Source organism: Oncorhynchus gorbuscha, linkage group LG26, assembly GCF_021184085.1.
Source record: "Oncorhynchus gorbuscha isolate QuinsamMale2020 ecotype Even-year linkage group LG26, OgorEven_v1.0, whole genome shotgun sequence".
Lineage (NCBI taxonomy): Eukaryota > Metazoa > Chordata > Actinopteri > Salmoniformes > Salmonidae > Oncorhynchus > Oncorhynchus gorbuscha.
In genome coordinates, this window is record NC_060198.1 from 28,418,728 (window position 1) to 28,433,874 (window position 15,147).

At 42.3% G+C, this 15,147-nt stretch overlaps 2 protein-coding genes across 2 annotated transcripts; one reads left to right on the top strand and one right to left on the bottom strand.

Moving 5' to 3' along the window:
- The first annotated feature begins 141 nt into the window (after positions 1–141).
- On the top strand, positions 142–9,234 carry LOC124016504 (meiosis-specific coiled-coil domain-containing protein MEIOC-like). The gene is made up of 8 exons (XM_046332073.1): positions 142–323; positions 691–810; positions 1,061–1,218; positions 3,162–3,266; positions 3,450–5,277; positions 5,463–5,597; positions 6,798–6,978; positions 7,844–9,234. The coding sequence occupies exons 1-8, from the start codon at positions 318–320 to the stop codon at positions 8,014–8,016; spliced, it is 2,706 nt and encodes a 901-aa protein (XP_046188029.1). The 5' UTR covers positions 142–317; the 3' UTR covers positions 8,017–9,234.
- On the bottom strand, positions 9,227–12,723 carry LOC124016505 (coiled-coil domain-containing protein 43-like). The gene is made up of 5 exons (XM_046332074.1): positions 12,496–12,723; positions 11,272–11,362; positions 10,990–11,134; positions 10,751–10,797; positions 9,227–10,308 (listed from the first exon to the last, which is right to left on the bottom strand). The coding sequence occupies exons 1-5, from the start codon at positions 12,667–12,669 to the stop codon at positions 10,121–10,123; spliced, it is 645 nt and encodes a 214-aa protein (XP_046188030.1). The 5' UTR covers positions 12,670–12,723; the 3' UTR covers positions 9,227–10,120.
- Between the last annotated feature and the right edge of the window lie 2,424 nt (positions 12,724–15,147).

Consider the following 15,147-nt stretch of genomic DNA (forward strand, 5'->3'; position numbering starts at 1 on the left):
TTTGAGTGAGATGTCCGCTGAAGGTTTTGAGTGAGATGTCCGCTGAAGGTCGTGAGTGAGATGTCCGCTGAAGGTCGTGAGTGAGATGTCCGCTGAAGGTCTTGCTCGTGACGCTACTTTATAAAAGCGAGAAGAGCAACTGGCAAGCTCGAGATCAATACTTCTGTAGCTAGCCGCAGTGTACTAGTGATTTCCCCTGTCATTGTTTAAAGTCCGTTTGATTTAATTCATTTTTTTTTTAGAAAAGTTATATTTTTAAATCGTGAACATTTCACCTGGGGAAATTTCCTACAGAAACGTTGTTTACAAGTGAATTTATGGAGGTAAGCTAGCTAGCTCGCCCAGTTGACTAGCTACATTTAGTTAAGTTAGACACAAACCGTGTGACTGAGGGAGACAAGGGACACAAACGCTAACTTAGGACAAAAGTGAAACTGTCTGTTATTACTGTGTCATTCAGAATAGGTTGTCGATTGAACTCATAAAAGTGGTTTGTTTTGGGTGTTTCGGGTTTAGCTAGCTAGACACCTGCCGAGCATCCTTCGTTCTATCTTTGTAACTAACTTAGCTAGTTAACGTTCGCTACTGTTGCTAGCTAACGTACATTTAATTACAATAATCAAGATAGCTAGTCAATGAAACTCTTATTGTTCTGTTGAATGTTTGTATGAATATCTTTGTGATGTTTAGTTTAATAATGCAGTGAAGAATAGAATAAGTGCAAGTTCAAGAGGAGTGAGAATGGCGTTTGATCGATTCCAGAGGGCATCATCAGGTTCAGACTCATTCTTTTCCTCAAATAAGCATCAGGTGAGACATTCAAAAGAAGTCTTTTACTTTTCTAGACTGCAGTTCATTACAATGTACGCTATAGATGATCAATAATTCAAGTGGTGTGTTTATTAATGGTTTATAATAAGTAGCTAGTGTTTTGTAAGTCTTAGGTATGAATTGTCTATTGTAGGCAACACGGAATCAGAATGCTATCTCTCATCTCTCACCAGTGACTGGCTGATGTTTTCACTAGGGTTCATGAATTCCCTTTTTTATTGTCTCGCAGACCTGTGGAACTGCGGACACCGAAAGGCTATTGCATCCTTACATCCCATTACCCGATTTCTCACTGTCAGAAGAACCTCCCATGTCCTACACACCCTGGTCGGCACACGATGATCCATACCAACTCATTAATTGCACCCAGAACAATGTTAAAAGCAGGTAACTAAACTAACTATTTCTAATGCAACTCTCAGAATTGTATACTGACCTGGTCCATACTGTGTTTTGTCATACCAGTATTTATCTTTGACAGTCTGAAGAATGTATTGGGAAAAGGAAGAGCAAGTCTTAATTTATAGTGAACAAAAATATAAACGCAGCATGTAAAGTGTTGGTTCCATGTTTCATCAGCTGAAATAAAAGACCCCAGAAATGGTCCATATGCACAAAAAGCTTATGTCTCTCAAATGTTGGCCTCAAATGTGTTTATATCCCTTTTAGTGAGCATTTCTCCTTTGCAAGGAGAAACACAATGCCACAGGTGTCTCAAGTTTTGAGGGAGCGTGCAATTAGTGTGCTGACTGCAGGAATGTCCACCCGAGCTGTTGCCAGAGAATTTAATGTTAATTTCTGTACCATACTCTGTCGTTTTAGAGAATTTGGCAGTAACTCCAACTGGCCTCACAACCGCAGACCACGTGTATGGCGTCGTGTGGGCGAGTGGTTTGCTGATGTCAATGTTGTGAACAGAGTGCCTCATGGTGGCGGTGGGGTTATGGCAGTGGTGGAAAAAGTACCCAATTGTCATACTTTAGTAAAGATACCTTAATAGAAAATGACTCAAGTAAAAGTGAAAGTCACCCATTAAATACTACTTGAGTAAAAGTCTAAAAGTATTTGGAGGTAAGTATACTTAAGTATCAAAAGTAAATGTATTTAAGTATCAAAAGTAGAAGTATGAATCTTTTCTAATTACTTATATTAAGCAAACCAGTAGGCACAATTTTCATGTTTTTTATTTATTTACAGATAGCCAGGAGCGCACTCCAACACTCTGACATCATTTACAAACAAAGTATTTGTGTTTATTGAGTCCGCCAGATCAGAGGTAGTAGAGATGACCAGGGATGTCCTCTTGATAAGTGTGTGAATTTGACCATGTTCTGTCCTGCTAAGCATTCAAAATGTAACAAGTACTTTTGGGTGTCAGGGAAATGTATGGAGTAAAAAGTACAACATTTTCTTTAGAAATGTATTGAAGTAAAAGTAAAAGTAGTCAAAAATATTAACATTAAAGTACAAAAAATGACTTAAGTAGTAATTTAAAGTATTTTTACTTAAGGACTTTACAACACTGGGTTATGGTATGGGCAGGCATAAGCTACAGACAACAAACACAATTGTATTTTATCAATGGCAATTTGAATGCAAAGAGATACCGTGACTAAATCCTTTTTTGTGCCATTCATTCGACGCCATCACCTCAGGTTTCAGCGTGATAATGCACGGCCCCATATTGCAAGGATCTGTACACAATTCCAGGAAGTTGAAAATGTCCCAGTTCTTCCATGGCCTGCATACTCACCAGACATGTCACCCATTGAGCATGTTTGGGATTCTCTGGATTGATGTGTATGACAGTGTCTTCCAGTTCCTGCCAATATGCAGAAACTTCGCACAGCCATTGAAGAGTAATGGGACAACATTCCACAGGTCACAATCAACAGCCTGATCAACTCTATGCGAAGGAGATGTGTCGCACTGCATGAGGCAAATGGTGGTCACACCAAATACAGACTGGTTTTCTGATCCACTACTCTACTTTTTTTATGGTACAGTATCTGTGACCAACAGATGCATATCTGTATTCCCAGTCATGTGAAATCCGTAGATTAGGGTCTAAGGCATTTATTTAAATGGACTGATTTCCTTATATGAACTGTTGAAATTGTTGCATTTTTGTTTATTCTAATTAATTGTACTGAAATCATAGAGGTGATTTGAAGACACAAGGTGTTCATGAACACACTGTCCATTTGAAATTCAGTTGAACTTCTAATAACCACTGAACTTTGTCATATACTGTATGTCCCACTCCATTTGAAATGTAAATGGTCTTCTTTTTCACGTCTTTTGAAATGCTTATGTTTTAAATCTCCAAGGAATCTCCCAGATGGAAATGACTGTGGAAGTGAAGCTGATCTCTATGGGCTGGTGTCAAATATCTTAGAGGAGGCTGATCAAATGGACAGTTACTATACTGAAGAGTAAGTTATTCATTAGGAGGTTATTTTTTGTCTTCAGTGATATGAGCTCATTTCTTTGTATTCGGAGGCAAATTAATGGGAATTGGAAATGGAAACCACAACGTTTGCTAGTAATGACTTTGAGACTTTCAATTGTGTTTAAAAAACTGTATTTAACCTTTAACTTCTCAACTCTCCTTTTAGGACATTATCCCAACTGAAATCTGTCTGGTCTCCCAAGTCAATGAGCGACGATTGCCAGCAGTACTTCCAGTCTGAGCCCAAAGTGCAGTCCAACTTTCTGCCAAACCATGTTTACCCTGAGTCTTTCAGTAAAGCACAAGGGCAGCCAATGAACCGAGGTTCCGAAGAGTTCTACCAGCGTTTCAACGGCTTTGATACCAGTGACCAGCAGTGGCTCCTCTCTTCCTGCAATGGAGACATGGACACTAGATACTCTCTACAGACCCAAGAGCTGCCGAAGCCGCCGGGGCTACCACTGCCCAAAGTGGGGAACGCCTACCGTTCAAACATGAGGCCGAGTAAACACGAGTACAACACAGCTGAGAAGTTTGGAGGCTTCTGTGAGTCTAGGAACGCTCTTTCTGACCACATGGATGCCTGTGCACCCTCCTTCTGCCCCCAGAGCAAGATAAACAACCAGTGCTTTGACCACTACTATGGAGAGTTACCAGGCCAGATCAGCGCCAAGCCCAGAAGGACCAAGCAGTACACCATGCAAGAGGTCAACAGGCTGGCCAGCAACATCCAGGCCCTGATGGTGGGTGAGCAGGACAACGCATGTGATAGGGAGCCCCAGAACCGGCAGAGTGTGCAGATGCAGTATGACAACATCATGGCCGAACAGAGGAACTTCTCCAACACAAGGATGCCTGGGCAAAGCACTCAAGCCATGCAGTTTAAGAAGGAACTGGGAGGGGAGTATGGAGCCATGCAGAGGGAGACTGATGGAGGAATGAAGAGCAAACAGCCGCTACAGAGAGACTTTGATTCCAAAGACTTATCTGGATTTGGTCCACAACACGTTGAGTATTTCCAACAACCAAAATCATTCTCAGCGTCTTTTAATCCTACAATTTCTCACCAAAACAAGATGGCTGTCCAGAAAGGAAGCAACCCCCTCTCTACGGGCCTGAGTCTGAACCAGCACTCTAACCATTATAGCCAGCAGAACCAGTTGCAGAACAAACTCAAGCAGCAGCATCAGCAGCCAAGGGGAAACTGTTTATCCTCTGGGCCGTCCAAGATGCTGTCCCACTCTGTGCCTGAGTTTGTACCTCAGCACTCCCACCAGATGCAGAGAGGACCACCACCGTGCATCCAGGACTACAGTCAGGGGGACGGGCCCAACCTCCACAGCAGCAGGGAAGGACAGAACCAGGTCGGGATGGGCATGGGCGGGCTGAGGAGGGGAGCCAGCGACAGTGACTTTGAGATGCAGCTGGACAAGAGCAGGATGCACATGGCTGGACTGATGGCTGATGGCTGTTCCTCCACTCAGCGCTTGGATGGGAAGACAAGGCCCCAGACCAGCACTCACATGACAGGAGACGGGGACAAAAAGCAGGGGCTCCTGCAAAACCCTTACCTCGACCTACTCGGCAGCATGTATGGCTCTCAGAGATTCGGTGGAGGAAACGGCACCGTCAACGCAGGAAAGAACCCAGCCTTTCTGCCTTGCATGTATCAGGCTGTGAATGACCCCAGACAGAACTCCTGCCACATGTCTCTGAACTCTGCCAGCTTCAACTCCAGATCCTCCTTCCCCTACGGCGGTTCCATCCCCCCCATGGACCTGTGTGACCTGCTGCCAGACGGGGAGTTTGCAGCTTTCAACCCTTACCTCAATGACATGATGGGCTCCAACGGAGAGAACCCCTACCCAGGGATGATGGGAGGCCTCCGCTCCCCGAGGATAATAAGGAACCGGGGAGGACCCATGAGCCAGCTCCACTTCCACCTGGAGGAGTGCTATGAGCAGTGGAGAGTCCTGGAGAAGGAGAGGAAGAAGGTGAGCAATAAAAATTAGTGGTTCATTTAGTGGGAAGGTTTTTGCTTCTTGTGATCATCTTGAAATCCTTATTATTTATCTGATTATGCTGCAATACAATACTTGGTAAGAATGTCTCCCGAACTAGGATTAAAATGTATAGTTCGACTGGTTGGAGTTGTGTTTTTTTATATGATGTGTTTTAGACAGAGGACTTCCTTACCATGAGTTATCCTGGAAAGCGGATTTCTGTGGTGACCAGCAGTGCCCTCCCCAAAATCCCACCTAACCCTTCTAGAGTGGACCGTCTCATCGTGGACCAGATCCGAGAACAAGCCAAGGTGAGAAATATTCATTCTGATAAGTCTAAGCTGGGGGAGGATTCTATAAGCTGACATATGGAATTGTTTTAAACATTACAGCCTTATTAAAATTGATTGGGGAAAAATGTCCCTTATCAATCTATACACAATACCCCATAATGACAAAGCGGAAACAGGTTTTTGGAAATTTGGAAATGTGTTAAAACATTTAAAAAGTTGAATACCTTATTTACATAAGTATTCAAACCCTTGTGTCGAGGCACAGATCTGGGGAAGGGTACCAAAATAGAGAGATCCTTGATGAAAACTTGCTCCAGAGTGCCCAGGACCTCAGACTGGGGCGAAGGTTTACGTTCCAACTGGACAACGACCCTAATCACACAGCCAAGACAACACAGGAGTGACTTCGGGAGAAGTCTCTGAATGTCCTTGAGTGGCACAGCCAGGGCCCAGACTTGAACCCGATGGAACATCTCTGGAGAGACCTGAAAATAGCTGTGCAGCGACACTCCCCATCCAACCTGACAGAGCTTGAGTGGATCCGCAGAGAATAACTCCCCAAATACAGGTGTGCCAAGCTTGTAGCGTCATACCCAAGAAGACACAAGGCTGTAATCGCTGCCAAAGGTGCTTCAACAAGGACTGAGTAAAGGGTTTGAATACTTATGTAAATGTTATATTTGAACTTTTTTGTTAATTTTTTAAAATAAATTTGCAAACATTTCTAAAAATCCATTTCATGCTTTGGAGTATTGTGTAGCACAAAACTACCTTCATATTTCCATCAATTTTTTAAAACCAGTACCAGTTACCTACAGACGAGTCCCATGACACTTGGGGCAGCATTAGTTTCTAGCCCAAACGCAGATGTGAAAGTGCTACATCGGCAGATGTGGTGGAAAGACACTCATCCAATGCAGATATCTCTAGGTTAAACTGAGAGGTTTTAATGGGGATTTTAAAAATATATATGTTACTTAGATTGACGCACCGGTGCGTGAATCAACTCTAGGAGGTTAAATGTCCACTTTGGAATTTTAGGATTAGATGATGGTTAATTCCACGAAAGTTGGCATGAGTGTTGATAGAAGAGTTGATTAAGACCAATACGTGAATACCAGTTGCTGTAGGCTAGATGAACACCCATCAAGTTCTGCAAGTGTTTCAAAATACATTGGAAGAAATATTGATGGAATTGATTTTCCTCTTATATCATAGGTGGTGAGCCTTCTGGGTAAAATGGAGAGTCTGCGTAGCTTCCCCCTCCATGCCAATATTTGTTCAGCACTGGACAGACACCTCGAGGCTATTTACATTACCCAGGCCAGACGCAATGAGGAATTTGTCAACACTTCAAACCATCAGAGACAGGCCAGCGCACATTTCAGAGAGGACAGAGGTAACTCAACACTAAGTCATTAATGAGCCACAGCTAGTTCTGAACAACTGAATCCCCAAGCATTTGTCTGTGCTTGTCTTCCAATGTTGTTTTAGATTTGTTCTGGAAATATGGCTGCCATTTTTTATATGTTATTTCCTTGAAAGAGCAAATAACAGAGCTTATCTTCTACATTTGCCTTTCCGTGTTATGGTTGAGCAGCATTTGTCAGCTCTGATGATGAGGCCTAAAAACCAGTGGTTGAAAAAATACCCAATTGCCATACATGAGTAAAAGTAAAGATACCTTTATAGAAAATGACTCAAGTAAAAGTGAAAGTCACCCAGTAAAATCCTACTTGAGTAAAAGTATAAAAGTATTTGGTTTTAAATATACTTAAGTATCAAAAGTAAATGTAATTGCTCAAATATACATAAGTATCAAAAGTAAAAGTATAAATCCTTTCAAATTCCTTATATTTAGCAAACCAGACAGCACTTTTTATTTTTAAATAGATAGCCAGGGGCATGCTCCAACACTCAGATATCATTTAGGAACAAATCATGTGTTTAGTGAGTCCTCCAGATCAGAGGCAGTAGGGATGACCAGGGATGTTCTCTTGATAAGTGTGAATTAGACAATTTTCCTGTCCTGCTAAGCATTCAAAATGTAACAAGTACTTTTTGGTACCAGGGAAAATGTATGGTGTAGAAAGTATACTTTCTTTTAGGAATGTAGTGAAGTAAAAGTAGAAGTTGTCCAAAATATAAATAGTAATGTACAGATACCCCCAAAAACGACTTAAGTAGTACTTTAAAGTATTTTTACTGAATTACTTTACGCAATAGCTGTCTTATTTCTTCTTTTTTGCCTGTATTCCTGCTAGATATCCTGCTGCTTGCTACAGCACTGAGGGGTCTGTGTTTGACCACAAGGAAGTCCCGCACTGCCCTGTGGTGTGCCCTACAGATGACCCTACCCAAGTCCAACACGGACAAGCTGGATGAGCAGAGCACCTCTGAGGAGACCAGCCCAGGGAGAACACTTATTCAGTTCTGATGCCACTGAGCCAGCCTATGGTTCACGTGACACTCACGTTCATGCTATAGATGTTGTTGAGAGCAAGACCAGTGAGGAGCATTAGGCCAGATTAAATTGTGATCACATTAGACAGAATAGAAGGAATTCTTGCATGTAGCCTCAGTTTGAGCAAAGAGATTATCAGTTTTATTTAAAATTTCTCCTAAAGCAGGTTGTTCAGAACAATGTAATGTGATAACCAGGGGTGCATTTATTTTAAATTGCAGTACAATTCTATTATGCTGTTGAATTGAGAATCCCCATAATCCCTTCAGCCCCAGTAAATCCCTGTTAACAAGCTTGTATTAGGAACATGAGAGAGAGCAGAGTCTGATCAGATATTTTTTTATCTGCGTGGTGGTGATAACTGTAGAATATACAGTTTTACATTCAACAGTATTGTCACCTACCTGAGAGCTAGGGTCCTTGCAATCATTACAAGGAAAATGAGTTTCATTTACCTTAGTGGCCACAAATGTTAATACACTTTGTTTGACAGTTGCTCTTGGGGTAGGGGAATTCATAATGTGAAATGTGTTGAGGCATAATTTATCTTCAAAAATAACAATATTTTGTGATTAGGGTCATCGAAAATAATGGGAATCTTAGAAAGCCCGAATATAATTTAAAGATACTATTTATAATTATTAAAACATGGCATTCATTTGAATGTTTTCCTGATTTTTAAAACTTATTTATTCGAATGTGATTTGACATTCAGTTCTCTAATATGCTTCTTAACAACCCATAATTGTGGATAAGTGATCATTGCCTCCTAAGTTGAGTAGATATGGCAAGGGGAACCAATTTTCTGTCATATTCCATGTTAACATACCAATCAATCGTCAACTTGAAGCCTTGTGCTTCCTCAGTTTACCTTAAATGCAACATACTCTAGTCAGTGTATTGTAATCTACCTACTCTCAGGTTAGGAATTTGGACTGCTCATGCATTGATGTTAATGAACTCTTATGTTATTCTTATTTTGAATTTAGTTCTCTGAATGTTAATCACGCTGCTTTACAGCTCATTTCAAAAACGTAAAAACATCAGACTGAAGTTTGATGGACACATACTATCAATGACATAATACACACTCGTAAGACAGGTGGCAAACGTGTTCAAAACCCTGTATTTTTAATGTTCCTGTTTGAAATTGTATGTTTTATTAATTCAAAGAACAATAAAGCTCTTTAAAATGGCATTTATTTATTCCAAACATATGTTAAAAATGAACCCCATTGCCACTCTGCAAACATTGTATATGATATAATCGAGGTATACAGTATCAACCTCCACATTGTTCTGATTCTCATACAAGAGAGTGCATAGACAGTACATGAAGACCGGGGTGCCAAACTGAATGTATTTAATATGACAATGCCTTGAGTGAATCCGTCCCCAAAGAGGAAAAGCATTTGCAACACATTGGCACATACTAGCAGTGCCTCAATCTGAGTGAGTTAAGATCCCATAGGGCACTTCCCCTTCCTTTAACTACAATATCCCCTATAGTAATTGCAGAACATTTGAATGCCATTTAAAAACATTTATCTTGGAAAATTATTACTTAAGCTGGGCAAACATTTTTAGAGTGAAGGCTTGCATGCTACATCTATTGAATGACTATTCATTTTCCAGCAGTCTCCCCATTAGTAGAGGCATATTGAAAAGGAGGCAGGGACAGCAATGATACCGAAACATCGGCCTCTTTAGTTTCAACATGGTAGGATGAAAGATACAGGCCAGAGCTTGTGCAGGTTGATCATAGCAAGTAGAGATAAGACTATTAAAGTTGGCTTTTCATAGAGTCACTGATTTACTTTATTAATCACAGTTGAGGAGAAAGAACACATTGTAGATAGATGGACCGCTTCCCCGCTTTAGATAAAGCTTGATGATTGATGACTGAAATCTATAGAAAACTAAAATGGTAATTGGTTAAAACAATTAATGTCCAGACAAGTTGTTACAATCGTACGGGTGGTAATAAGGGATAGGTAAAAATAGATGTTGATTTCAGTTTTTTGTCCAGTAACAAAGCATTTCATGTGACAATGTCCCACAGTGTCATTTGTTTTTCTCATCTTTTGCGTTCCCCTTTCTGTGTGCGTTTCTTCTCCTTGTCCTTCCTGTCCTGCCTCGCTAGTTTATCCTTCTCGCGCTGCATCTTGTCCGTCTCTTTCTTCTTATGCGAATCTTCCTTAGCCTGGTCCCTCTGCTGCTTCTTCCTGCTCAAAACCTCCTCCACGTTGGTGTTCTTAAACAGGGCTGAGGAGACCAAGTAAAGGAGTTTCACAGCAAAACCAGCGCCCCTATTCATAAAGCGTATCATAGTAGGAGTGCTGATCTAGGATCAGGTTTCCCCTATACATTTAATCAAGATTTAACAGGCAACACCGATCCGGGATCAGCACTCTTATTCCGAGGTGCTTTACAAATACAGACCAAAATGTACTATTACCTGGGTTAAGAAGCTGTGACGGTGCCATAAGTGGTCTTTCAAAAATATAGTACTGGTTAAATGTTACTTAATGCAGTGAACAATACATTTGCATTCCATTTTAGTCATTTAGCAGACACCCTTATCCAGAGTGAGACAGTTAGTGCATTCATCTTAAGATAGCTAGGTGGGACAACCACATATCACAGTAAGTACATTTTTCCTCAATAGGAGTTATTGGAGGAGCAATAAGAGGCATAGACAGGATACATTTATCACCACTGGGGGGGAAAGCCTGCTCCTCCTCTTCAGCTTCAGTGTTGATGTCAAGGAAACTTGAAAAATAGTGCTCCTCACTGCAGTCACATAAAAATGAACATTTTGGGAGTGATTGCATCATACATTACAGAAATAAACACTTAAGACATTTAGAGCTGTATAGGTTTAACAAGGGGCAAAGCATAACTGTAGGGGTACACAATAGTTTAAATATATTGAGCCAAGGATATTCCTCATCATCGGTGATATTGGCATATTGAGCCAGGACTGCTTCTTTAGCTTCTTTCCTCTTCCTGGACTCCTGAGATACTTCCTTCTGTTTCACCACAATCTGTGCCTGCTTCTCTATCAGATTGGCAATGGCCAGTACCTCAGCTAAAGACGGAGAGAGAGAGAGGAAATTCAACACATAATTCATACAACGGCTGCTCCGGCTATTAGCTCATGTCTGAAAGTACAGCTAGAACAATGTTCTGTCTTTTAAGTTTCTAGCTTTTGATTTATGTTCATACCATCCTCCTTGTTTTTGGTTGCCGACCGGGCACAGCTCTCAGTCCACTGACTAATGATCTCTTTGCAGACATCTTCAAGTTTCTCATCCTCCTGTGCATGGAAGACAGTGTATGGAGTATGGAGATGCATTTAGTTAGTGAATTTGAACACCACTACCTTGAGACAAGTAATGATTAGATACAGCCCAATATGGCAACTTTAGTATGGACGAGTGGGTGTGTTGAAAGGAGTGGGTGTGTGGAAAGTGAATCATTTAATTGGGCAGATGTTGCCACTCAAGACCATTTTGCGTTGCTGATTGGGCTGCACGACGAGTCAATAAGCCGGTGACCAGGCCCCCTTCTAGACAGAGTTCCTCTGTCCAGTGTCTGTGTTCTTTTGCCCATCTCAAACCTTTTATTTTTATTAGCCAGTCTGAGATATGTCTTTTTCTTTACAACTCTATAAGGCCAGCAACCTGGAGTCGCCTCTTCACTGTTGACGTTTGAGACATTTCTCAAACATTCAACCTTCCATATTCTCTCTCAACAAGGAGGGGTGAACAGTTGTGTCATGAACAGTGCTTGTGCCCATAGACATAGATGTGGCGCTCACGCTCATTGTTCCCCAATGCTGAAAGAGGGCCACTACTTCTTTCGACACTCCCACACGCCATATTGAGCTGCAGCGACCCCCTTCTCATTTGAGAACAAATGGGAAGGACCCGGTGTCAATGAATCATCAGTTAGAATAAATGTTCTATCTCAGATGTTGCCAACTTTTGGAGCAGCCTACTGAGCATGTAGGCTTTCTCCGACCCTGATCTAACACACTTGATTCACCTGAACCTGACGAGCAGCTGATTAGTGAAAACAACTAAATCCTGCAAACGGGTCGGTACCTAGTAGCTCTCGAGGCTTGACCACCTTGCTGTATGTCATGAACCATCTGTTTGTCTGGAGAGTTCCACCGAAGTCTCAACAGGGCTAGCCGGCTAATAATAGAAAGGGTGTGGATAAATTCAGGTTTGATTCGCCCAACCCCCCATTTCCAAATATGGCTCATGGTAGATTGGCACGTGTCTCTAACGTTGTTACCAGTTAGTTATATGGGAACAGAACGATTGTAGTCACTCAGTTGTTAGATAGCGTAGTTAACACCCACTTGTAACCATTGAGCACGTTAGCCAGCTATTGACTAACTTACCGCGGAGCAAGCATGGCATGTCTGCCCGCTATATTTACCAGAAACGCAGATAGAATTCCTAGCAGTGCGTCCTCCTTCTCATCGTCACTCTCCTCCTCTTGAAGTATTCCTAAAATATAAGCTCCATACACCTCCTGGTCCACTTCTAAGGAGTCTAGTCGATAATTCAGCCACTTCTCAAACTCCCCGGCATCTGCCATGGACGCCGCCATCTTGGCCGTTCGGGGTCTTCCACATCCACACCCTACAACTCTCCGCGTGTATCGCCTGCTAGATAAAACGTTATCAGAATATGGTTGCTGCCTGGTACATTGTTTTAGCGATTGACAGTAAATAATGAATCATTTACATTATTGCATTTAGGGAGGGGTAATTAATCAACTACATAATCAATTTGAAATGTTATTCATTCGTTCGTAGACGTTAGAATTCTTTAAACATCTTCATGTGAGACTATGTGAGCAATTGATACATTTAAATTATATCCGTGAATCAATCGGACGTAGTTAACACACCCCTATAATAAAATGTTTATGAGATTGTATCATGGTATTCTATGAGATTCGAGAGCCCCCCGCCCTGACTCAGGTGACGTGGAAACATGTGATTCTCTACTTTTCACCACTGGGTGGGAGTATAGGACATAGTCTGACTTTTTAGTCAAGTATATATTTTCTCCAGTTTTACAGCCTAAAAAAAGTTTATATTTTCAAAAAAAGAATATCTTATCTCACATGCTTGACCATCACCTGGATATGCTGAAAGATTGTTGTGCATTTAAATGTATCCCTGACTGGACAACGTTTCCTGATCACTAGTTTCTGCTCCCAGTCACACTAACTAGTACTGTTCTCTGTTGATACTGGGACAAGTAATGCCTCCCAGCTGTAAATACTGTACATTAAGGAGGGTTTCCTAGGGGATCAAATTCAAAAGTAACAGTCAGTATCTGGTGTGGCCACCAGCTGCATTGAGTAATGTCCTGTATGTGGCTCAGTTCATAAGAGCATGGCATTAGTGACACTAGTGTTGTGGGGTCAATTCCCACTGGGGTCACATACCAAATACATTGACTGTTGCCACTTTGGATTAAAGCATTTGCTATATAAATATATATAATAATACTTTGAGGGGAGCTTATATTTGTCCTGTTACACACAGTCTAATGGAAATGTGTTTTTTGCATATCCCAACACCCCCTGAGATACCCGCAGGGAGTGGGGTCACAGCCAGGGTCACCATTGTACATCACCTCTGGAGCAATTAGGGTTAAGTGTAAGCTAGAAACACAAGCATTTCACTGCACCTGGGGGGGTCAAAATCAAAATTAACACTCAGTATCTGGTGTGGCCACCAGCTGCATTGCTTACTGCAGTGCAGCTCCTCCTCATGGACTGCACCAGATTTGCCAGTTCTTGCTGTGAGGTGTTACCTCATTCTTCCACCTAGGCACCTGCAAGTTCCCGGACATTTCTGGGGGGAATGACCCTAGACCTCACCCTCCGTTCCAACAGGTCCCAGACGTGCTCAATGGGATTGAGATCCGGGCTCTTCGCTGGCCATGGCAGAACACTGACATTCCTGTCTTGCAGGAAATCACACACAGAACCAGCAGTATGGCTGGTGGCATTGTCATGCTAGAGGGTCATGTCAGGATGAGCCTGCAGGAAGAGTACCACATGAGGGAGGATGATGTCTTCCTTATAACGCACAGCATTGAGATTGCCTGCAATGACAACAAGCTCAGTCCAATGATGCTGTGACACACCGCCCCAGACCGTGATGGACCCTACACCTCCATATCGATCCCTCTCCAGAGTACAGGCCTCGGTGTAATGCTAATTTCTTCGACGATAAACGTGAATCCGACCATCACCCCTGGTGAGACAAAACCGCGATTTGTCAGTGAAGAGCCCTTTTTGCCAGTCCGGTCTGGTCCAGCGACGGTGGGTTTGTGCTCATAGGCAATGTTGTTGCCGGTAATGTCTGGTGAGGACCTGCCTTACAACAAGCCTACAAGCCCTCAGTCCAGCCTCTCTCAGCCTATTGCAGACAGTCTGAGCACTGATGGAGGGATTGTGCGTTCCTGGTATAACCCGGGCAGTTGTTATTGCCATCCTGTACCTGTCCCGCAGGTGTGATGTTCAGATGTACCGATCCTGTGCAGGTGTTGTTACACGTGGTCTGCCACTGCGAGGACGATCAGCTGTCCGTCTTGTCTCCCTGTAGCTCTGTCTTAGGCGTCTCACAGTACGGACATTGCAATTTATTGCCCTGTCCACATCTGCAGTCCACATGCCTCCTTGCAGCATGCCTAAGGTACGTTCACGCAGATGAGCAGGGACCCTGGGCATCTTTCTGTGGCGTTTTTCAGAGTGAGTAGAAAGGCCTCTTTTAGTGTCCTAAGTTTTCATAACTGTGACCTTAATTGCCTACCGTCTAAAAACGACCGTTCCACAGGTGCGTGTTCATTAATTGTTTATGGTTCATTGAACAAGCATGGGAAACAGTGTTTAAACCCTTTACAATGAAGATCTGTCAAGTTATTTGGATTTTTACGAATTATCTTTGACAGGATCCTGAAAAAGGGATGTTTCTTTTTTTGCTGAGTTTACACTTATGGTTGTTTGTGTGCTATAACTGAAGACAAGGTGAAGAGAGATTGAGACGCTATGGAACAGTGTGTATGT